General features: G+C 45.9%; 1 protein-coding gene across 3 annotated transcripts in view; it reads left to right on the forward strand.

Moving 5' to 3' along the window:
- The window catches only part of LOC309519020 (ATP-sensitive inward rectifier potassium channel 12), a 47577-nt gene extending 24246 nt beyond the window's left edge, over window positions 1–23331 (forward strand). For 2 of the 3 annotated variants that reach the window (XM_082199766.1, XM_082199764.1), the window contains exon 2: window positions 20906–23331. In XM_082199766.1, coding sequence (XP_082055892.1) covers window positions 20988–22292 — 1305 coding nt within the window. In that variant the 5' untranslated portion in view covers window positions 20906–20987 and the 3' untranslated portion in view covers window positions 22293–23331. Of the gene's footprint in view, window positions 1–20838 lie in introns of all 3 variants that reach the window. The other variant, XM_082199765.1, reaches the window with a different exon arrangement.
- The last annotated feature ends 1979 nt before the right edge of the window (window positions 23332–25310 follow it).

Genomic DNA, 25310 nt, shown 5'->3' on the forward strand with positions numbered 1-25310 from the left:
AACTGTCTGTGGACAAATGCCGGCTCCCTCAGCCAGTAAAGAGAGATGAGCACCACAACCCCAGAGTCGTTCGTGACTGGACTTAACTGTCAGGGGTCCTTTACCTTTACCTTCTCTAGCCAAGTAACACATACTGTAGATGTGTGCCATAAAGTGTACATAAAAATGCATGCATCCGTCTAAGCAATATTGCAGGAACGCATTACAATTCAGAGAAAATACATATTGAACTCGCATAAATGTAGGGTTGCCTGTATGGTTCGAAGTGACTTTTCCACAAGGAGAAAAGTCCAGTTGTCCCTTCGGAGGCCAACCTTTTGTGCTATCCTCTCCTGTGAGGCAAAACCACTTTGCCAGCTTTGATACGGCTGTGCGTGCAAGCTGTCCTCACAGCGCCATCCAAGCTTGCGCGACTCCAGGGCTCACAACCCTCTAAGCACCATGGGGAGTTGCTCTTTTTCTTCTCCTCCCTTCAACCTTTTCGCTAACGAGGAAACAAATGCCTGGGATATTTGTAGCGACCCTGGAGAAGCTGGAGTTGGAAGGTCAGTGTGGGTCCAGCAGAGGAGGCCTTGCACAGCTGAAGAGACCACCAGTCGCCAAGGAAACCAACCGCAACCTGTCAGTGGCAGATGCTCAGGCCGGCCTGTGCGGCTTTGTTCCCCGACGAAAGGGAAAGGCCTGCAACGGGGGAAGGAGTGCAAAGGAAGGGAAACAAGAGAACCATAGAATTTTTGAAGGGCAGAGTTGGAAGAGGCCACGGCGGTCACCTAGCCCAACGCCCTGCAATGCACAAATCTTTTGCCGAAAGTAATTGTGGTGATATGATATGTGGATGAGGGTGAAACCAGTCGTGTGTGCGTGTGCGATATATAACATTTTATAAAACATGCATTTTACTAATTCTCCTGTTTAAACGAGGAGCAGAAAACCGGAACTTTAATTGTCTGTTCTGACATTGTGTCACCTCAAATACAGTTTTGGATTTTGGGGCTGATTTGTTTATTAGTTGCTGCATTTATATCCCAGCTTTTCTCCAAAAGAGCTGAAGGTGGCATATTTTCTCCCCCTTTCCATTTTTGTGAGGTAGATTAGGCTGAGGGCATACCCTCCAACATTCCTCAGATGAAAATAGGGGCATTTCTCATGCCTCTCAGCTGACCGCCCTTGACACACACCCCTCATTTTTTGTGTCCCTCACCCAACCCAGCCACAAAGCATAACTAATAATAATAATAATATAATAATAATAATAGAGCATTTCTTATAAGAAGTGCAAATGCCACCGCCACTTAACCAACAGGACACAACGCATGCACCCTCTACCGTGCTGAGAAAGCCCCTAAAGCCCAGTTTTATTTAATTTTATTCTTTGATAAATTTGCAAAGAGAAAAACAAACACCAACAAATACATTTTAGAAAGGGGCAAGATTAGACACAGACACACAAGACTTTTTTTAAAAAAAAGAAAAGAAAATCAAGACCCCATGTGCTTCTTTCTGCTCCCCCTTTCTTCCCGCCGAGGGCGGCCCTGCCCTCTGCCTACCCCTCAGAGCCAGCGCATCATGTAAGGCTAGGCCTTGGCAATGGCAGCCTCTCCTTCTCCTCTCCTATTCTCCAGCAGCTGCTGTGAGCTGCCCGAGAAAGGACCTTGTCAGCGTTGGCCAGGGAGAAGCAATGGAGAGACAATGGGATTCACCCTCGCAGCCGCAGCTGCTTCTTGGGGCAAACACCGGCTCATTTTGGTCCCCGAGATGAGTGGCAGTCGCACTGGAAGGGGAAATAGGGACATTCCAGGATCAATTCAGAAGCCAGGATGGCTTTCATAATTCCGGGACTGTCCCTGGAGGATCAGTGCACTTGGAGGGCATGTAATCCTCCTTTTAAAGATTCAAAGAAAGCCAGTTCTCCGTTTCGCTGATTTGGGGGGCGGAGGACCTAGCAAAACATTAAATAGCAGATTGGAACTGATCGTGCTGGTGTTATGTCGCCTAATTGGGCAGGACTTATTAGAACAGGAAGCTAATGCTACAAGATGTTAGGAGATGAGGCGCACACTCCCTCCCTCCACACTCGCTGCCACGAACTGATCAATATTTCTTCCCTGAAAGGTATTTATTTCAAAGAATAGAAAGATCTCAGCCAGCAGAGCACTCCAGGGTCTGCATTTATGGGTTGTATCAAGAGTTAACTTCCTGTCCCCACATGATCAAAAGCTGAGGTCAGGTCTACAAAGGTCACACACACAGAGCGTGGTTTGTTTTGTTTTTAAAAAAACCATTGATCAAATTAGAGGCAAACATTTTACATCGATCACCGCCATACCTTGCCAATGTGTGATATCTTGTGCAGCCTGTTTCAGACAATGTGTTCTTCTTCCTCCTCCTCTTCCTTCTCGCTGTTAACGTAGTGAAACGATTTCCCTCATCCAAACCTGAAATCATAAACCCTCCTGGCCTTTGCCCACTAACACACAGCTGGAGGAGGAAACCCCATCCCTCCTTGCCCAGTACCTCTTGACCCTCTTAATGGCTTCCTTGATGGGTTAACGATTGGTCACCATCAGCATTCGTCCCTCCAGTGACCCCCACTCAGCTAGCACTGCCAAGCTGGTTCGTTTGCATAAACTGAATTCCACGTTTGGCACATTTTATTCAAGCCTCGATTAATTCTAACGTTTACTAAATCCAGGAATTAGGGGGAGGTTCTGGCACCCAGGAGTTTAGGGGATCCTTGTCCACCTCAAATATATATATATAATGAAATGTAGTGTGGACATGGCCTCAAATTGACAGACTCATCCATCCTTACTCTGAACACAACACGCCAATAGACACAACAGCTGTTAGTTTGGTTCTCCTTTCCTACCTCCATAACATGGTTATGGGAACTACGGAGAGGATGACCCCATCTGTCATTCACTGGGCTGTTGCAAAGGCATCCCCATTGCAACTGTGCTCATTCAGTGGGCACTCCAGACATAACCCACAATAAAAGCTGCTTGGTGGTTGCGATGCAACTCATTAGAGTCTCCTCATTGTGAGCAATGAAATCTTCTCTCCTCAGCATACCTGAGCACGTCTGCTAATCTAACTCTCCTCTCGGGATGCCTTTTAATGGGGGAAGATGGATAGCTCTTCTCAAGGACTTCCTTTGTGTCTATTAGCCACTGCCAAGCTGGGCTCATTTGCATCTCTCCATATGTTTTTTGGGAGATGTGGCGTGGTCCTGAAAGTTAGTCAGAATCATAGAATTGTAGAGTCAGAAGGGACCCTGAGGATCATCTCGTCCAACCCCCTGCAACGCAGGAATTTGCATCTGTCCCGTATGGGGATTGAACCTGTGACCTTGGCGTTATCAGCACCACGCTCTAACCAACTGAGCTATCCAGAGGGAGAAAGTTCTGCAGCCCCATGTCCTGCTTTATAGAGAACAGGCCTCTGTTTGAAAGAGTCCTCTGCTCAGAAGGCTACCCAGTCCAAGCCCAGTTCAACTTAGCTTAGCCCCTTAAGCCTGAGACTCCCCAGCTCTGGTGCAAGGGGTAGACCTCCCACTCATACTTAGGGACATAGGAAACTGTCTAATGCTGAATTAGAGCACCGGACCATCTAACTCAGGCATGTCCAAGGTCCATTTTGGGGGCCTAAACTGGGGTAAAATCCTAGAAAAACCTCAATAAGTCCAACCCTTAAAAAAGTTCAACAACTTCAATCCTAAAAAAAAAGGTCAACAACTTTGGTTGGCTCTTTGGTCGGCCCCCATGGCCCTTCACTTCATCAAATCTGGCCCTCTTTGAAAAAAGTTTGGACACCACTGATCTAACTCAATATTGTCGACACTGACTGGCAGCGACTCTCCGTGGTTTCAAGCTGGGTGTCATGGGCTGGTTGGACACAGAGGAGTGGTGGGAGGCACCAGCTGGGGAACCCCCAAGAGAAGAAAGAGCCTGGGGGGTTGGTGGGGGGGGCAATGATAAGTCATTAGAGGGAGAAGAACGAGAAGACTGGGGCAGTGGGGGGGGAGGTGTCAGAAGCTGAAGAGGCCACAGGGTTTAGTGAGCTGGGAGAGTCTGTGGCAGAGAGCAGTCCAGAAGCAGAAGCAGGAGAGGAGGGAGGCCCAGAGGCAGAGACGAGTCTGGCGGGTGAAGAGGTCCCCTCCATCTGGGTATGTTGCCGGACCAAGGGGTGAGGCAAGTGGTTTTTTTGTGGTGTTGGTTTTTTGAATATTTTTTATTAGGTATTTCAACATAACAATTCGTCAGAAACACATCATCCTCATTTCTCCTCCCCGTTTTCCCCTTCCCCCCAAGAAATAAAACCCCACCCTTCCACCACCCCCCGGACTTCCCTCAGCTCCTCTCTCTGGTTTTTCAGCACATGTTATTCCCTGCATATTATAAAATTGTAAAGATCCTTAATTTATCTATCTATATGTTACCAATAAAAAGTTTGTGAGTGTTTATTCAAAACCTGCCAAGGAGTCCAATTCATTTTGTTGTTTCTTTGTAAAAGGTTCCCATTCTTCTTTAAAGTCACAGTTGTCCTTTTCACGTAGTTTATGTGTCAACTTCGCCAATTCCTCATAGTTCATCAGTTTCTCTTGCCACAATTCTTTGGTTGGGATTTCTTCATTCTTCCGTCCTTGTGCTATTAAGACTCTTGCTGCTGTTGTCGCGTTCATAAAGATGTGTTTCAATTTCCTTGGCAGGCCGGGGTGAGGCAAGTGTTGCACCCCCTATGGTGGGTTTGGCAGGCAGGGTGGAGGCGATACCCTCCCCTTCTTCTCCCTCTCTCTAGACCAGGGATGGGGCGCACGTGGTGGGCGTCCCTTCTCCAGCCACGAGGAGAAGGAGGCACCATTGCCAGTGTTATGTACTGAAGTTCTCACCCTGGGCCAGCAGGGGGATACTGTAGATAGTTCAGGTCCACACATGCAAATAAGGGATCGAAAGTGACGTTCAGTGATTGGATAGTTACAGAAAGTTGTTACAGTTACGTTGTACTGGAGCTCTATATAAGCAGGCTGGCTGAACCCTTGAGTTCAGTTCTGTTCTGACCTGTGAATAAACAAGAGCTGTTTGAAGAATCGCTGTGTCGTCTGATATGTTCACCCACAACTTAACAGCCAGCCCAGAAGGCCTGGCTTGCCTTCCTGCGGCTCCAGCCTCGATGAGGGAGCCTGTAGTGGGGCGCCTGGTTGCGCCCCCTCATAAATTTGCACCTGGGGCCACGGCCCTCCGTGCTAAGCCTCTGATGTTTGAGGTCTGTCCTGCCGTGCTGCATCCTGGCAATGCGTTCCGTTCCATGAGCTTTTGCAAACTGTTTCCTCCAAGCTCCTGCGGTGAGGACGGGCCTCTGGCCAATGTGGAAACTGCAAATTACATTTGCAATTGAGCAGCGAGTGATTTCAAATTGGAATCGGCAGGTTCGCTGCTACCTGCTGACAGCAACCATCTTGACAAAAGGCAGCTGATCTGAGGCTCTGCCAGGTTCCTGTGCCTCCTTTGCTTATGCATATGGAGGGGCTCTGTCAGTTTGTGGAAGCAGTAAGCCATTTCCAGAGACTGGATTACATTTAACTCTCTCTGTGTGGTGTATGTGTGTGTGTACGCCTGCAATTTGCAGTGCACCAACACCCTGTTTTCCCAGAGGCTATTGTGATGTATGCGAGAGCTGATCCACACATTTATTTACTTAGTTTTAAAGCAGTTATCTCCCGCTTTTCTGTGAGTTTTCCACCGGCACCCCGGGGGCAGATGGCAGTAAATAGTTTAAGAACACATTGCGTTGCAATAAAAACAACAACAAAATAGAAACTGGAGCCAATTAAAGAGCAAATAAATGATGGATTTCACAGAAGAACTGCTAAATAGATGTTGTCAAAAGCTTGGGCATATCCAATGAGATGTTTTTAACCGTCATGGAAAAGATTGCAATGTAGGAGCATGATGGTTGGGGAGCCTGTTCTGTTGATAGTCTGGGGGCCAATGCCGAGAAGGCCCTGACCTCTGAAGACACCCGTCTCAACTTTGGAGGTGGAAGCATCTGAGTCTATCCTACAGTCAACTCAATGATGTGAGACACCATTTAATGTTGCAGTCATCACTTGATGCTGCAAGCAAATGAGATGCATCTGGGATAGTCCATGAAACACTTCTTTCATCTGAAAATAGACGTTGGAGCTTATTTTGGGGTGCTATGGAAGTTCTGCTTATTGCTTTTCCTCTACGATAGGGAAAGAGATTTTGTATCCCTTTGATTCCCATTTCAATACAATCTCATGTCATCTGCACTTCCCAAACCATTTATATGCACCAGGTGAAAACATTCCTCATCTCCCAGGCCTTTCAATCTATGACCTTTTAAATGTATGTATTTTTGCATTTTTATATTGTAAACTGCCCTGTGTTCCTCAGATAAAGGGTGGTATGGAAATGTTGTTGTTGACGACAACGACAACGACGACAACAACAACAACAACAACAACAACAACAACAACATATGAACCAAAATGCAGCTATCTTTCACACTTTTCTGAATTTTGCAATGCGGGCTCTCTACACACCATATATTTAAAGCACATCACTTTCCCCATAAAACCCCATGAACTGCAGTTTGTTAAGGGTCCTGGGAACTATAGTTCTGTGAAGGGTAAACTACAGCTCCCAGGATGCTTTAAATGTGCTTTACATGTATACTGCATATGAAGGCATGGTTCTCCAACCATAAAATGTGCATGAAAGTGCAAATATACAAGGAAAATGCACACAATGTGTATTTATTTATTTTTTATTTATTACATACAGTTTGTATAACCACTCGAATGTAAAAAGAAAAAAGAAAACCTCACAGTGGTTTACAAAATGAGTGGAATTAATTAGTGAAAAGTACACAGAAATGCATTGTATTAGGGAACGCTGCTTGCAAAAATGTCTCTTGAGCAAAATTGTGTCCAGCAATGTGGATGTTAAGAGAAATGGGAACAAGAGCGAGTACAAATTTTCATGCAAGCTCTTAAAAAGCCATTCACAAAGTGATGCAGAAATGGTGCAAGCTGGAATGAAGAAGGGAAGAATGAATCATTCAATTGTAGAGTTAGAGGGGACCACGAGGATCATCTAGTCCAGGCATGGCCAAACTTGGCCCTCCAGCTGTTTTGGGACTACAACTCCCATCATCCCTAGCTAACAGGGCCAGTGGTCAGGGATGATGGGAACTGTAGTCCCAAAACAGCTGGAGGACCAAGTTTGGCCATGCCCCAACCCTCTGCAATGCAGGGCTGTTGTTTTTTTGCCCAATATGGGGCTCGAACCCACAACCCTGAGATTAAGAGTCTCATGCTCTACCAACTGAACTATTCCTCATGGGCAAACTCAACCAATCAGTTCATTTTTAGTCACATGGAGAAGCTATTGCTTGATGGTGCTGTTGCAGAGAGAATGGCATATATATGTGAAGTAGTGGGAGGTAGGGATTAACATCCCCATATAGCTTTTTTGTTACAGTGGCACCTCAGGTTACATACGCTTCAGGTTACAGACCCAGAAATAGTGCTTCAGATTAAGAACTTTGCTTCAGGATGAGAACAGAAATCGTGCTCTGGCGGCGCGGCGGAGCAGGAGGCCCCATTAGCTAAAGCAGTGCTTCAGGTTAAGTACAGTTTCAGGTTAAGAACGGACCTCTGGAATGAATTAAGTACTTAACCCGGGGTACCACTGTATTTTAAGAGAGGTGGACCCTAAGCTGGTTGCATTTCCAACTCAATGTCCCCCCCCCCCCCACAGTCTAAGTGGGTGCTAGCAAAGTCACTTAAATAACACAACTGGTGTCCAGAAAGAAAACTCCTGACACCACTTAACTGAAGAAACTTGAGGAGAAAGGAACAGAGACGTTTTTGTCACTCTCTGGTCGGGCCTTGTACGTAGCAGAGAGACATTCAACCAAACATACAGAGGAAAACTCATTCAAAGCCACGCGCTCAATCAGAGAAGGTGCTGGTTCAGTGAGGATCCTGCAGCGCTGCCTGGTTCCCATCTCCCTTTTGGCTAGTTGACCTGAACATGAAGAGAAATAACCCTTAAGTTACAAATGGAAATATCCCTGTCATTGCACTTTGAACAGCTGGATCCTTTGAAGAGACAATCTTTGTGCTTGATTCTTTAAGCCTGGGGTGAGGGTCCTTTTTTGGTCTGAGGACTGCACCCCAGAGTGGTTCAGCAATCAATTCCTTCTCCCAGGGAGGGGAATAGGGGTTTCCTAAGAACTCTCAACTCCCTTAACAAACTACAGGTCCCAGAATTATTTTGCAGGAAGCCATGGCTGCTTATTGTTGAATGATGTGACTTTAAACGTATAGTTCAGAATGAATCTATAATCTTACCTTCAGCTGAGTCTGATAGAGGTTAGGAAGAGGGAGTTGATATGATGGGATTGATATAAACAAATTGCACCATTCACATTCTAGCTTGTTTATTTCCAACATATTCCAAGTTTGCTGGTGAAATTTTCCTCTTAAAGGCTCATACTTGATGACTAATTGCTTTTGCTCATTACCTTTCTCTCCCTCCCAAACACCAAGTTCATCTAGAACGGGGAGCGTTGAAAAGGAATTGAGCGAGGAGGAGACTAGTACATTTGATTGCTTGTTTCCCAAGCAATTTGGAACAATCAGAATTTCGTCACCATTTCCCCCTTTTAAATGTGTTTCAGGTGAAGCAGTCAGCGGCCTCTGTAAATAAATAAGGGACCTCACCGAATACCCTCACACTTGCCCCTCTTTCAAAGTTATTAGCCTCTGGGGACATGGGCTGGGGAGGGCTGCATTGATAGGAGTGGGGTCACATGCCTCCATGCAGAGCTACACATGATGTTTGCAAAAGAATTATGCAACGGCAGCGGTTGGGAACATTTGGCATTATAGCAAGGAATCGAAAGCAGCCAGAGAGCAGAGAGATGGATATGATGGGACTCTCGTTTCTATCTCCCTACCCTGCTCCACAGGGAAAGCACCGTAGCTCCTTGTCCGAACATCTGCTTTGTGTCTAGAAGGTCTCGTTTTCATTCCCCAGCACCCCCCTGCCTGAGCCCCTGGAAAGCTGCAGCCAGACGAGACAGACTTAGATGGACCGATGGTCTGATCTGATAATAATAATAATAATTTTTTATTTATACCCCGCCCTTCCGGGTTCAAAAACCGGGCTCAGGGCGGCTAACAACAAATTTAAAACACTTAATTAATGCAACAAAAAACAGCATAAAATACAATATAAAATGTGAATAACAATAAATTCAGAATTCAAAAATCAATTCAGGGGGGAAACCCATCCAATAAACATTAGATGATCACCAGGGCTAGCTGGCTAAATTAGTCCTATTTGGGCCAGTGTGGGGACCAGGGGAGAATTAGCTGTGGGATCCCAGAGCGGGTAATCTTCATAAAAAGGGGAGGGGGAGGGAAGGAAGGGGAATAAAAGATCAGGCTAAGTTCAAGTTGAAAGCCAGGCGGAATAGCTCTGTCTTACAGGCCCTGCGGAAGGAAATTAAACCCTGCAGATAGAAGGAAGGCACCTGTGTTCTTGTGTTCTGGGTGTTCTGGCTGGGTGCAAAGGTTTTTCTCTCACATTTCAACAGGAATGCTGTTCCACAGAACAGGGGCAGCCACACTCTGAGTTTCTGCAGAACAGACTTCCGAGATCTTTGGAACTGGCAGGAGAAACTCCTGCACAGACCACAGTGATCTACGGGGTGTATACGGGATAAGGCAGATAGAGAGGTAGCTTTGCCCTACAAAATCAAAGGAGGCTTTCCAATGAGAAGGAGTTGAGGTTCCTTAACAGCAACAAGAGTTTTATTATTTATGCCCTGCCCATCTGACTGTGTCGCCCCAGCCTCTCTGGGCAGCTTAGAATGAAAACACAGCAAATGCCAAACATTAAAAACTTCCTGATACATGGTTGCCTTCAGATGTCTTTGGAAAGTTGTGTAGTTGTTTATCTCCTTGACATCTGATGGGAGGGCGTTCCACAGGGCGGGCGCCACTACCAAGAAGGCCCTGGCCTGGCTCCCTGTAGCTTCACTTCTCTCAGTGAGGGAACCACCAGAAGGCCCTCGGAGTTGGACCTCAGTGTCCGGGCAGAACGATGGGGGTGGAGGCGCTCCTTCGTGTTTACATAGGGATGGGAATAATAATAATAATAATAATAATAATAATAATAATAATAATAATAATAATAATTTATTTATACCCCGCCCTTCCTGGTTCCGAAAACCGGGCTCAGGGCGGCTAACAACGAATTTAAAACAACTGATGCAACAAAAAACAGCATAAAATACAGAATAAAATGTGAATAACAGTAACAATAACAGCCTGTGGCCCTCCATAAGTTGTTGGACTACAAGTCCCATAATCCCTGACTATTGGCCACAGCATCACAGGGACCACAAGTTGCCCACCCCACAGTGCTTTGCCCATCCTGCCCAATCCTAAAGAGGAATTGGGTGGATCCTGTTTTACAGAAGCCACATCCACTCACCAAGGGGGAAATACATAGTTCAGGGACCTCTTCTTTTTATGCAGGTGGCTCCAGATTCAATACCTGACACCTCCAGGTAGAACCAGGGGAGACCCCTGTGCAAAATCCTAAAGCAGCCTTTCTCAACCTTGGGTTGCCAGATGCTGGACTACAACTCCCATCATCCCTAGCTGGCAGGACCAGGGATGATGGGAGTTGTAGTTCAACAGCATTTGGGGCCCAAGGTTGAGAAAGGCTGTTCTAGAGAGCTGCTGTCAATCTGTGTAGAAAATTCTGAGCTAGCTGGACCCGTGGCCTGACTCAGTAAAAGACTGCTTCCTCTCTGTTCCTAATAAGACTGGATTTAGCTCCTGGCTATGTGCACAGCGAGAGAGATCTTTAGGGATCCGACGCAGGTTTTCGATGTCATGTGATACCACTGTGGAGGAGTAGGGAAGAAATACTCCTGGTTATTGCAAGAGGAACGATAACATCAAAAAGGGGGCCCTAGGCAGGGTCGTATTCTCTCAGCTGCAAGCCTTGCCTTCAGCTGTTTTTAAGGGTAACTCAAACAACGAAGTGTTTCCAACACTGAATATGCTGCTGTAATTATTACTACTCATAATGTAAGGTACTGGGGGAAAGAGTTAAATCAAAATAAGAACCTTATATGAGCCGTTTTGCTGAACAAAAAAAGGGTTTTGTTCTTTATCTGGGGGCAAGTTTATTATGATATGGTTGTTCACTACCATGTCAATGGCCTTCCAGATGTTGATGGACTCCCAATTCTCAACAGCCCCGGCCAGCATGGCCAAGGGTCAGGAATATATGGAGCTGTAGTTCTGCAAGCTTTTAATGTCTAATGCATTACTGTATTTTAATATTTAGTTGGAAGCCACTCAGAGTGGCTGGAGAAGTCCAGCTAGATGGGCGGGGTATAAATAAATTATTATTATTATTATTATTATTATTATTATTATTATTATTATTATTAGAATAGCCACAGGTCTTCCACCCTGAACTATGTGCAAAATAGTATGTAATTTTATCTCCTTTAATTTTGGATTACAAGTCCCATCATCCCTGACCATTACCCGTGCTGGCTAGAAGTTTCAGTCCATCATATCTGGAGGGCACGATGTTCATTATCCTGGTGTAAAGTTACTCTCTTCAACCGGGGGAAACTTTCTTGGATCGTGGGCTGCATTTCCATCTGAGCAACCTTACAGGGGCCGCATGCCGGTGGTGGGTGGGGCAAGAGGCAAAAGTGGGCGGGGTCACAAATGTGAATGAGGCAACAAGAAGGCTTTGTTAGTGATGGATTAGCATAGAGCGAGTTGGGAAAGGAAACAAAAATAAGCAGAAGCTGGGTACTTCTTCCCTTTTCTTTGATGGGGTCCTTTCTTCACACTAGCGGTTTAAATGGTGACACTTCAGTGCAAGATGGTTTGCATGTCTAAGTGGAAGCTAAAGGTTATATTCCAACTGGCTGAAGACCTTTTGTTAAAGCCAAGTGTGTTCTCCAAGTTGCCTCTGTGTGACTAGGAGTAAGCCCCACAGAGTTCAAAGGAGCTTATGTCCAGGAAACTATGCATCGGCTTATTAAAATCCTAGTATACCGTGTGTTGAAATATGTACCTGCTCTTTGGTGGTGGTGTAAATGTGTAGTTATGCATATTGCAGTTACTAACGAAAGAGAAATGTTAAATTCTTAAAGCAAAATATTTTGGCTTCTGCTTTCATCAGTTGCTCTGATAAAAATTATGCTGTTTCCAAGGAGGCTGTTATAGAGCTTTGAGAATGGACTGCTCAAAAGACCTTTGAAGCCACTGAAGCTAAGAGATGCTGGTACCCTACTCTAGCTTGAAACCCTGCAGTCTTGATATGCTCAGAGTTTACATCCAGGAGTTCTTCCTTTCTCCTAACATTGCTGGATCTGTCTGCATCTCTATAGCAATTATCGATAACTCAGACAGGCTGCAGTTCTCAGAATTAAAATGTTTAGCAACAGGATGCTCTGCTTCCCCCCCCCTCAAAATTGATGATTTGTGGTTTCTAAAATGTTTCACAGGTTGATTTTGTGATGCAATTTCCCCCCAGAGAAAGAGCTTTATTCCTGGTCCACAATGTCACTTTTTGTGCCTGAAAAAAGCAAGTTTCTGTCGCAAAATCGTGCGAGATTGCATCACCCAAAATGGTCGCTGTCCTCTTATGAGGGAAAAAGGGGACAATGGTGTCCCAGAAGATGGCTTCCCAGTTTTTCCCCTTTGACATGTTGGAGGGTCTAAGAGAGGGGTTTGTGAGCATGTGCAGAAACCAGCCTTCTGCACAATGGTAAAATTCGCACTCGTCGCTCCGCCCATCTTCACACCTGACCACGCCCACAACTGGGACATGGCCCTTAGAGGGTAATCCAGAAAGGATCACAGACTTCAGGCCGAAAAGGGTTTCCTGTCCCTGTGCTGAGTGATCAGTCATTTCCCCCTCTGTGTTCCTTTGTGGCATCTGCAAGTGCAAGTTTCCGCTGTGATCATTACACCCTTTGCACATGTGATTTCAGCCTCCTGCTGCCCTGGCCCCTCAGAAAGCTCCCAGAGCTGCTGGACACTGTTTGGCCAAAAGAGCTGGGGGGGGGGGTTGCCAGCAGGCCACTGAACCTGCTGTTTGCCCAGCTCCCAAGCAAGCACTGGCCTAAAGCAGAAAGCGATTTCTGTTGTTTTCTGCCGAAGGTCCCCAAGGGCAGTGAATTAGGAAGGATTAATTGAACGGGTAGCCTGATGATCTCTCCAGGAGGGAAGAACAGCCACATAGTTACGTAATCTCTCCCCCCCCCCACCTCCCTGCTTTAAGTAATAAACTCATCAGATAAAGCAGCTCTAGTTTGTTGGAGGTCACTAATTCCTCCCTCCCTTTCCCTTTGTAACTGTTGCTTTGCCCAAACTCTTTGGGAAGAGTGTTGCCTTGATGCACATCAAAGGGAAGCAGACCGTAGCCCGTTCCTAAATGTATTTCTTCCTCAAGATAGGTGGTTTTTTTATAAAGGGATCTTGGCACTTTTTTTGCGCCAAAAACCACCTCAGGATATTTGGGAGGTGGGAAAGCCGGTGGATATTTTCCAATCAGCACAATAGCGCAGGGAGGGAAATGTGATTAGGTTGGTTCACATCAGAATTCAAAGTATCAAATCCAGCCTCAAGCTGGATTCTCTACAAACAGGTAAATCTGCATCATCACCATCATCAGTGTTATTTTTCTAGAAAAAGAGGTGTCGGAACAGACCATGAAGGTCTCTCTTATTCTCTTATAATGGCACCCACCTGGATGTTCCGGCTGGGGGGAAAAAAAAGCCCTAATCATTATCATTATCCAATGTTAATCAGTCACTTTATGCAATAAAAAGCCTCAAAGTGACTTGACGGGGTAAAACACAAAACACAAATGTAATTAAAAACTGGGGGGGGGGGGAATGAACATTACAAAATACATCAAAAGCTCATCCAGCGACATTTTAACCACCTAAGAGGTTTTATTACAGTCAAGTGGTATGCAAATGATGTGAAATAAAGATAAACACCACCTCAAAAACCGTCACCGCACAAGAGGCTGTTTGCTGTCCCTGCTCTGTTGCTTGTACTGCCTCGGCCTCTCCTACCTCAAACACATTCAGACATGCCCACATTGAATTGATTCTAGCATTGGACCCCACATTCACTCTTCCATTCTGAACAGAGGAAAAGTACAAATATATACTCTCATGTTATTTTTAATAACAGCTCACGGGAGCCTGTTGTAGATGTTGTTTTCCTCCACTGATGGGGTGCAAGATTGTGATCCTATATCCTTATATGAGAGATATTTTGTGCTCCTGTATCCTTATATGCTCGTTTAGATAAGGCAGCCATTTTGTGCTATGCCACACACACCACGTGGCCGCCATTTTGTTATTCCATTTTTTAATTCTTTATAACTTATATTCATAAAACTGCCCAGTGGTATAAAACACATCAAGGTGGCGTACAGCAATGTATGCAAAGACGATGGGACATAAAATACCGTTAAAACAATGCAAAATAATCGTGAATATGTCTGGCTCATCTTAAGAAAATTTAAACAACTGGATAGAATTGGACTTCGAATAAAAAGGACTTCGAGAAATACTTGAAAATTAGCAATTGCCAAATCTCAGCTGGGTGTGTGTTGCACACCATGGGACCAATGACACCAAACGCTTGACTACTAGCTGAAGCCAGTCAGGCTTCTGAAACACAGGGACAATTCACAGCCCTCCTCCAGGTGACTGGGAGTGTTTAGCCTTGGAAAAGAGGAGGCTGAGAGGAGATGATAGCTATCTTCAAATATCTGAAGGGCTGTCACACAGTAGATGGAGCCAGTTTGTTTTCTCTGGCTCTGGGGGGTAGGACTCGACCCAGTGGATTCAAGTTGCAAGAAAGGAAATTCTGACTAAGTATCAGGAAAAGCTTTCTGATAGTAAGAGCTGTTTGACAGTGGAACAGACTCCCTCAGAAGGTGGCGGACTCTCCTTCCTTGTAGGTTTTTAAGCAGAGGTTGGATGGCCACCTGTCAGGGATGCTTTAGCTGAGATTCCTGCGTTGCAGGGGGTTGGACTATAGGACCCCTGAGGTCCCTTCCAACTCTTAAGATTCTATGACTGCAGTGATCTAGCTGGAATATAAGTGCTTAGGTGGTCTTTAAGGTATCCTGGACCCAAGTTCTTTTTTTAAAAAAACGATTTAATCATTTTTTTAATACAAACAACAACTTCAAAAGACACATTCAACAAAAGCCATAACACAATTTGACAATTCAGATTTGAATACACTGATATACCTATGACTACACCTTTTAAACAATATTTTCCCACGTCGCTCTCCTCCCCCTACTTCCCACCACTCCGCCTTATCGCTTAAATATTCCTTCCAGATTTCTTCATATTTATCTGTTCTTAATTTGTGTCGACATGCAATTTGTTCATATGTAGCTAATCTGCCCATATTATCATTCCATGTGCTCAATGGAATCTTTTTGCTGCTCTTCCAATTCATCAAAACAAGTTTTTTTGCTTCTAATATAGCACAGTACATCCATATTTTTTTTGACCCAAGTTCTTTGGGGCTTTGTATACAGTGGTGCCCCGCAAGACGAATGCCTCGCAAGACGAAAAACTCGCTAGACGAAAGGGTTTTGCGGTTTTTGAGCTGCTTCGCAAGACGAATTTCCCTATGGGCTTGCTTCGCAAGACGAAAACGTCTTGCAAGTTTGTTTCCTTTTTCTTAACACCGTTAATACAGTTGCGACTTGACTTCGAGGAGCAACTCATAGAACGCGGTGTGGTAGCCTTTTTTGAGGTTTTTGGTGATTTTTGAAGCTTTTCCAAAACTTTTCCGACACCGTGCTTCGCAAGACGAAAAATTCGCTAGACGAAAAAACTCACGGAACGAATTAATTTCGTCTTGCGAGGCACCACTGTATTAGTACAAGAACCTCCGACTAGGCCCTGTAGCACATGGGCAGCAGCGCAGCTGTTTTGCCAGAAATATCACATGCACGTCCTCCAACATTTCTCCAGTGAAAATAGGGACGCCCCACTCCATAATGATAATTTTACTATTGATACCCCACACATCTTACTAGGTTGCCCCAACCACTCGGCAGCTTCCAACGCATAGAAAAACATAATAAAACATTAAACAATAAAAAACCTCCCTATACAGGATTGTCTTCAGACGGCTCAGGGGTCTGATAACTCCATACCCTCCAACATTTCTCCAGTGAAAATAGGGACGTCCTAAGGAAAAGTGGGATGTTCTGGGATCAAATCAGAAACCGGGACTCCTCTAAATCAAGGATGTCCCTGGAAAATAGGGACACTTTTGAGGCTCCACACCTGCAGTTCTTTTTTGCTGCATTCTGCTCTAGATGGAGCTTCTAGGCCAGCCCCACACAAAGCTCATTGCAGTAGTCCAGTCTCAAGGTTATCAATGCATGGGGCTACAGTGGCTGGTTTAATCTGATCCAAATACAGCTGTTGCTAGTTTCTCAGGCAAGGCTGCTAAAAGGCACTCCTGATTAGCTCCCACTGCATGTCCCTCAAAATCCCAAAGGAACCCGCTGGCTCAAAAAGTTTGGTGACTCCAGATATATGTGCTTTGATTTGCAGAAACAATTAAAAAAAATTAACTGTGTCAGCCAAAACCACAAAACATTGAAAACGGGTATTCTGAAGCCCTTGGACCCATGCTGGGAACTAATTGAAATCAACACTGGGCAGGTAATTGGTTATTTACGCTTGTTCTGGTAACAGGTGAGAGAAGGGAGGATAAATTCCTTGCCCAGTTTTGAGTTGTCCACCCAATGAGAGGCTTCATGGGAAAGGCCTGTCGGTTCAGTGGGAGATCATCTTCTTTGCATGCCAACAACCTCAGGTTCTATTCTTGGCACCTCCAGGTACAGCTGATAATGTTACCTGCCTGAAACCCCAGGGAGGGGGGACTGCTGTTCGTCAATGTGGGGCAATACAGAGCTAAATAGGCCAATGGTCTTAACACAGCCTTCTATGTCTCTATCCAAACCCTTCCCTTGTTATGAATTTCATAACACCGACAGAACCACCGACAGCAGATGAAAGGAAATTGACAAGAGGCTGTATTTAAAGAGATTACAGGGTCTTCTAGGGATAAGCTAGAAATTCAATTAAAGCTCCTCTTGCGCTTTCTCTTTTTCCTGGCCAAACCAGCTGCAGGGAACCAAATCCAAGAATCAAGGAGACCTTTAAGCATCTTCCAGGTGCGTTCTGGTCCCATTCTTAAAGGGCCGATCAGCGAATTCTGTAGGGAATTCATGTAAGCCGCACAGGATTGTTCTAACACAACAGGAGCCTGTCTTCTAATGCCTACGTAGTTCGTAGCAAATCTGACAGGAGTGCGAGATTATGTGTTTCGTTCTGGGTTGGGAGGAACACAGGAAGCTGACTGAAACCAAATTCCTCCATCTAGCACAGTCATGTTGGCACTGACTGCCAGAGGCCCTCCAAGGTTTCATTTGGGGGACATTCCCAGCCCTGCCCGCTGAGGATTGAAGATGCCACCTTCTGCATGCAAAGCAGATGTTTAATCACTGAGCCACACCCCTTCCTCAGGACCCACATGCCTGCTGAGATAATTCGGGAAGTTTCCAGGTGTGTTAGTGGTTCAGAGGGCAGTCTGCAGGTACAGAGCACAGCTCTTCAGCTGAAGTTAAGCAGGTTCTAGCTTAGTTAGCTGCCTTGATTGGAGGCTGAACGGGAACCAGACGGAAGCTGCTCTGAGCTGTTTGGAGAACAAGTGATCGCAACTACATACAAATATGGGAGCAAAGGGAGCTGTTAGCACCTCAGTCCATCTAGGTCATTACTGTCTACACTGATTGACAGCAGTGCTTCAGGTAATAATAATAATAATGATAATAATTTATTATTTGTACCCCGCCCATCTGGCTGGGTTTCCCCAGCCACTCTGGGCAGCTTTCAAAAAAGACAAAAAATACACTAAAATGTCACACGTTAAAAACTTCCCTGAGCAGGACTGCCTTCAGATGTCTTCTGAAAGTCAGGTAGTTGTTTATCTCTTGGACATCTGCTGGGAGGGTGTCCCACGGGGTGGTGTAGTGGTTAAGAGCGGTAGTCACGTAATCTGGGAAACCGGGTTCGCGTCTCCGCTCCTCCACATGCAGCTGCTGGGTGACCTTGGGCCAGTCACACTTCTCTGAAGTCTCTCAGCCCCACTCACCTCACAGAGTGTTTGTTGTGGGGGAGGAAGGGAAAGGAGACTGTTAGCCGCTTTGAGACTCCTTAAAAAGGGAGTGAAAGGCGGGATATCAAATCCAAACTCTTCTTCTTCTTCTACTGAGAAGGCCCTCTGCCTGGTGCGCTGTAGCTTTGCTTCTTGCAATGAGGGAACCGCCAGAAGGGCCTCAGCTTGTTGTCAGACAGCGGACTTTGCTATCCCATTCTGGAAATGTCGGGGATTGAAGAGTTGGCAGTTTAGCTGCGAAGACGTTTGGTGTTTCACCGGATGAGCTGGGGGTGGAGAGCATGGGATCGGGCAAGGAGATCATGCAGATCATTGGTAAAGCATGTGTTTTGCATGCCCAAGAGCCCAGGTTCAGCCCCTGACATTCCCAGGGAGGGCTGGCAGGGCCTTCTTAAGTATATCCAGCGCCGTGGTGCAAAGATCCCTCGGGCGCCCCCTCTGCCCCATTTCCCAGAGTTGCCGACCTTTTTACGGCACTGCCAGCAGCTTTGTGGGGCTGGAGGAGGGGGGCAGCGGCTGAAGGGCAGCTCCTCCGGTGGGGAAGAGGCAGAGGCTCCTGGCACGGTGCTGCTTCAGCGAGGCGGGCGAGGGTGGCGAGCTGATGCCGGGAGGTGCTGCGCCCAGTGTCTGCCTCCTCCCTGGCACCTGTGCCACAATGGCCATGGCAGGCGGAGGCTCTGGGCATGGCGCTGCTTCAGCATGTCATGGCGGAGGTGGGCGAGGGCAGCAAGCTGGTGCTAGGAGGTGCCGCGTCCACCCTTCGCCTCTTCCCTGGTGCCCTCCAGAACGTGGTGCCCTGGCACCCAGCGCCACTTGCCTCTATGGGCAAGATGCCCCTGAAGACTAGGGTTAACCAACATGGCAACCTCCAGTTGACCCTGGAGGCTGCACTTCCCATCATCCCTGACCATCAGCCGTGCTGGCTGGGGCTGATGGGAGCTGTAGTCTAACAACGTCTGGAGGATATCACATTGGCTACCCTCTTAAGCAGACAATACTCGGCTAGATGGACTCGTGCTCAGACTCGATATCTGACACATCCTTCTGTTCCCAAGATCCTTTGTTTGCTCTGTGAACTGATTTGGCCTTCCGGTTTCTGCAGTGCTCAGCGAGTGGTAGGAGGCGCCCTCGCCAGCTGACATAGAGCCCCTCAACGTGACCACAAGAGTGTTTTCGTTACATCTCTTCCCCCTGGCCATGGCAGTGATTACAGCAATCGACTCTATTGACCAGTCTAGCTGTGAGATTCAAAGCAACAACACACCCAGATCAGGAAGCTCGGAGGCATGTCGTCAACACTGTGGCTCCAAGGTGCATTTTGCAAATGCGGTTGTTCAATGGGCCTCGCCTTGTCACGAAAAGGACCGCTTATTCTGTTCCCTGCTCTGTTGTGCTCTTGCAAATTCCATGTATAGCCTCCCCTCCACTCTCCATTATGCTTCCTCGACACTCCCAGCTAGATGCAAAATGAGAACACAAATTTCATAATGAAAAAAAGCAAAGAAACAAATAACCCCGCCTCCCACAAACACATTTAAAAGGCCACAGATTCTTCAACACTTCAGAAACCATCCTTATTTTTATTATTATTAAAGGGGATGAAATGCACCTTCAGTGGAACAAATGCACGCTCAGTGTTTCTAAAGTTTTTAAAAAGCAGTCAGTCTTCCTGAAATAGTAGTCAATTTGCACAGTTTATACTACTTCTAATGTTCCATTATCCATTTCATCTATCTGAATGCTTTGGGAATGTCTGATGCTGTAGCTCTGTTGAAGCTAAGTACCAATGGCTGTTATTTGAAGGAATGCTCATGAGGGCTAGTATCTTGATTCCCCAGCCCAGAGTGGCTGGGGGAACCCAGCCAGATGGGCAGAGTATAAAAAAATAAAATTATTATTATTATTATTATTATTAATTATTATTTCTTTTCTAATTGATGAAACTGAGATTCTGGGGATGCATAATTCTGCGCTCGGTTTCAAAATGTTGAGCTGTAAACAGTGATAGTACTACTCAGAGTAGGCCTCCTGAAGATAACAGGTGTGGCTACCTTAGGTCAATTCATGTCTGTGTAGACCAGGGTTCAGCAAACTTTTCCAGCAGTTTCAACTGTCCCTCAGACCTTGTGGGATGTTGAACTATATTGGGGGGGGGGGGGAATGAACGAATTCCTATGCCCCACAAATAACCCAGAGATGCGTTTTAAATAAAAGCACACATTCTACTCATGTAAAAACACGCTGATTCCTGGGGCATCCGCAGGCAGGATTTAGAAGGCAATTGGGCCAGATCCAGCCCCCAGGCCTTAGTTTGCCTACCCATGGTGTAGACCTTAGCTGGAGACATCCCTACCTGCTTTTCCTGCCCATGGACAAAACCAGAGAGAAACTTGAACCTTGTTAAGTTTGAAATATGATTTTATTTTATCTACCTTACCTTTCAAGCAAATTCCTGGAGCGGCTATCACAACTTCTCGTTTCTGAGAGATAACCCATGTGTCTTTGTTTTCTCATTGCAGAACCTCCACTTAGATCTATCTGTCTGCAGCACTTCAAAATCTAAGGGCTCCTTCCTCTCTTCCATAGGGTCAAGACTGGGAGGGAGCCGAGGGCAACGCCCCCTAAAGAGTCCAGAGACCCTTCCGCCCCACTGCTGCTCGACTCAGGGATGAGTGCAGGTAGAGTTAACCCTTACAGCATCGTATCTTCTGAGGAAGACGGGTTGACTTTGACCACCATGCCGGGAGTGAATGGCTTTGGCAACGGTAAGATCCACACAAGGAGGAAATGCCGGAACCGGTTTGTTAAGAAGAACGGACAATGCAACGTTGAGTTTACCAACATGGATGACAAACCACAGAGGTACATTGCGGACATGTTCACTACGTGTGTGGACATCCGCTGGAGATATATGCTGCTGCTCTTCTCCCTTGCCTTTCTGGTGTCCTGGTTGTTGTTTGGTCTTATTTTTTGGCTCATAGCACTTGTCCACGGAGATATTGAGAAGCCAGTCAAGGACGAAACGTTCACCCCTTGCCTCCTCCAAGTGAATGGCTTCGTGGCTGCTTTCCTGTTCTCCATTGAGACACAGACCACAATAGGCTACGGGTTCCGGTGCGTGACAGAGGAGTGCCCGCTCGCTGTTTTCATGGTGGTCCTGCAGTCCATCGTGGGGTGTATCATAGACTCTTTCATGATTGGTGCCATCATGGCAAAAATGGCTAGGCCCAAGAAGAGGGCCGAAACCTTACTCTTCAGCCATCATGCGGTCATAGCCATGAGGGACGGCAAGCTTTGCCTGATGTGGAGAGTGGGGAACCTGCGGAAAAGCCACATTGTTGAGGCTCATGTCAGAGCTCAGCTAATAAAGTCCAGGATCACCGAAGAGGGGGAATACATCCCACTTGACCAAATAGATATCGACGTCGGGTTCGACAAAGGCTTGGACCGTATTTTCTTAGTGTCTCCGCTCACCATCCTCCACGAGATCAACGAAGAGAGCCCTCTGTTTGGGATTAGCCGGCAGGAGCTGGAAACGGACGACTTTGAAATCGTGGTTATCCTTGAGGGCATGGTGGAAGCTACCGCCATGACGACACAAGCCCGGAGCTCCTACTTGTCCAGCGAGATCTTGTGGGGCCACCGCTTTGAGCCCGTCCTGTTTGAGGAGAAATGCCAGTACAAAGTTGACTACTCACACTTCCACAAGACGTATGAGGTCCCGTCGACCCCATGCTGCAGTGCCAAGGACCTGATGGAAAACAAATTCCTCCTCCCTAGCACCAACTCTTTCTGCTACGAGAATGAGCTTGCCTTCATGAGCCGAGATGAGGAGGAAGAGGAGGAGGAGGAGGAGGATGACGACAGCAGAGGTTTGGACGACCCAGGCTCAGACAACCAGCCTGAATTTGAGACACTGCAGGCCACCGTAGCTCTGGATCAAAGATCCTACAGAAGGGAGTCGGAAATATGACCCAGGGCCCCTGTAACTGCTTTCGAGGGTGTCTCTCCCCCTGCCCCGGTCTCTTTCCCTCCTCAACGAAACCCAATTCAAATTATGCAGAACAATGCAAGTGCCATAGGAATGCCTGAGAGCTAGAATGGTTTTTAGGGTGTTGTTTTTGTTGTGCGTTTTTTAAAAAACAAAAAAACCCAAGGTTTAATTGCAATAACCACTGAATGGCATGGCCTGAGAAACCCTAGCCAGCCTCAAAGTGTTGTGAACATCCAGTGTTAACAAAGCTGTTAAGAGAACATATGGAAGGGCAGATTTAATATGGCGGAACCACAAGCTTAGAAACCCAACCATTGTGAGTTTGAGGCTCTGTGCAAGCAGGAGTGTCATCGCATCCAGAGTGATATGATCGAAGGCTCATCCCTCTTGTCCTACAACATTATCCCAGGGACAACAGTTCTTTAGCAATCAGTTGGAGCAGACGGCAATTCAGGTTTTCTCCTGATTGCTGTTTGCTGTGGTTTAAAGTTAAAGAGTAAGCTTTCCCTGGGAAAGGTGTGGGGCAAGGGGGAAACTGCACAGACCCATGCCTGGGAAGCGTGGGTCAAGCAGAAAACTGCTTGGACCCATGTTTTCTAAGCACAGGACAAGTGGAAATGTGGGCAAGCTCCTTGTCTCTATGTTCCCTGTTGAAAATGAGGGTATTTTTATTTTTAAAAGCTAAGCACTATACAATTTCAAAAGGAGAAAATATCAGGTAGCAAAATCATGTTGTTGTTTTTCAAAATATGAATGAACAAATTATATTATATTTAATATATGTAATATATACATGTACTGCCTGGAGATGTAATTCTGTTGCACTAGATCAGCACTTGAAGTCCTACAGCTCATAGTACACTTTTATTGTTGAGGGGAAAGCAAGGGAGGTTATTTTTAATCTTTTTGTTTGACTTCCCACATGCAAAACTATTTACCAAGAAACATTATTTTTCAAACAATAAAAGCGATTGCTTTTTAGAAGGGAATGAAGTCCAAAGTCGACAAAAGCAACAAAGCTCTTTTGTCTCTCTCTCTCTCTCTCTTTCTTAAAAACAAAACAAAACACATTTTCATTTAGGAAAAGCTTTCAGTTTTCTTGCCTGGTGTCCTCAAAAGTGGAGGGAGAAAATACACACACACAAAATTGTAGAGAAGGACTAGACGTTACAGATTCAACATGGGAGCCCCAACCCTGTGGTTTATTTATCCTGTGTTGGTATTGCAGGGCAAGGGGAGATAGGTGCAGGGAGGAATCAAGAGGAATCAGGGAGAAGCACTTAACCCTTCCTCCAGCCGCTCATCTCAAATGACCCAACCCTCTCCCTCCCGTCCCCCCCCTCCTCAGACAGGCCCTGAGACTGAAAGTAGGGCCAGGCGTAGGACAACCACTCTCAGAGGGTCCTTTGGAAAGATCACAGGGCACAGGAAGGATTAGACACTGTCCCCTCACCTACCAATTTCCTCCTATGGAAGGCATCGGGAAACTGTGGCCCTCCAGAGAAGTTGCTGTAATAATAATAATAATAATAATAATAATAATAATAATAATGTATTATTTATACCTCGCCCATCAGGCTGGGCCTCCCCAGCCACTCTGGGCAGCTCCCAATAGAATATTGAAAACACAATAAAACATCAATAGCACTCACAACATCCCTTGACCATTGGCCATACTGGCTGGGGCTGATGGGGACTGCAGTCCAAATCCCCCATTCACATTATCATAGGAAATGTGGATGTGCAGAGTTAAAACGAGGTGCCACGCAGACTAAGGTCACATCCACAACATACATCTCAAGCACTCTTAGGCCACTTTGAACAATTCTGGCTTCCCCCAAAGAAACCTGGGAACTGTAGTTTGTTATGGCTGCTGGGAATTGTAGCTTGGTGAGGGGCCTCTGGACAACTCTAAGCACCCTTAGCAACCCACTGTACTCTGGATTCTTTGGGGGGAACCATGGCTGGGTTAAGGTGGCATGAGAGTGCTTGAATTGTGTGCCGGTGTAGTTTATGTCTGTATTTATTTGGGGGTGTTATGCCGCCTTACAGATCAAGGAGGTCAGAGCAGTGGACTCGTAATCTGGTGAACTGGGTTTGCGTCTTCGCTCCTCCACATGCAGCTGCTGGGTGACCTTGGGCCAGTCACACTTCTCTGAAGTCTCTCAGCCCCACTCACCTCACAGGGTGTTTGTTGTGAGGGAGGAAGGGAAAAGGAGGATGTTAGCCGCTTTGAGACTCCTTCAGGTAGTGATAAAGCGGGATATCAAATCCAAACTCTTCTTCTCAAACTCACAGTGAACATGAAGGGAAGGGCAAACAGTTTTTTAAAATATTAAGCCATTATGAAAAAATACATTACATTTGGGGAAATTGCTTTGTATAAGTGTCTATACATATATATTAGGAGAATATGTATTAGGAGAATATAATATATATATATATATACTGATATATTAGGAGAAAGTCACCATAAAATACTGGTGAACCTTCATGAGGACCTTAATTATTTTTTTTAAAAAAGGAAAATAATATGGAAATGTGGAGAACTGAACTTAAGAATGGAAGAATGAGAAACTGAGAACCAAAACTAATGACTGGCCCATCCTTTGTCCTTGACCATTGTTCATTTTCTTGAGGCTGATAGGAGCTGTGGTCCAACAAAACCTGGAATCCCATAGATTCCCTCCCTGTGCATAAAAGTGAAGGAAACTAACACTCATTTAGCAAATTCAGTAATTTTTTGTTTCTCCTTACATTTATCTTGGGACATGGGAGTGTGTCTATGGTGCAATTTGGGTTTTCTGCTTTCAGGTACCACACAATGTCCTGTTGGACCCCTTCTGCAATGCCCTCCCTTAGAACATCCTCTGCCACAGCAAGATGCTCTGATTTATTTGTTTGTTAACCACAGCAGAGGATGACGAAATAGAACCAGATTACTTCTCCTGACTCCTCCAACTTCCTAGGCTCCAAAGGGGCTGTGCCTTAAAAGAG

This window comes from Podarcis vaucheri (genome assembly GCF_965113315.1).
Source record: "Podarcis vaucheri genome assembly, chromosome: 14".
NCBI lineage: Eukaryota > Metazoa > Chordata > Lepidosauria > Squamata > Lacertidae > Podarcis > Podarcis vaucheri.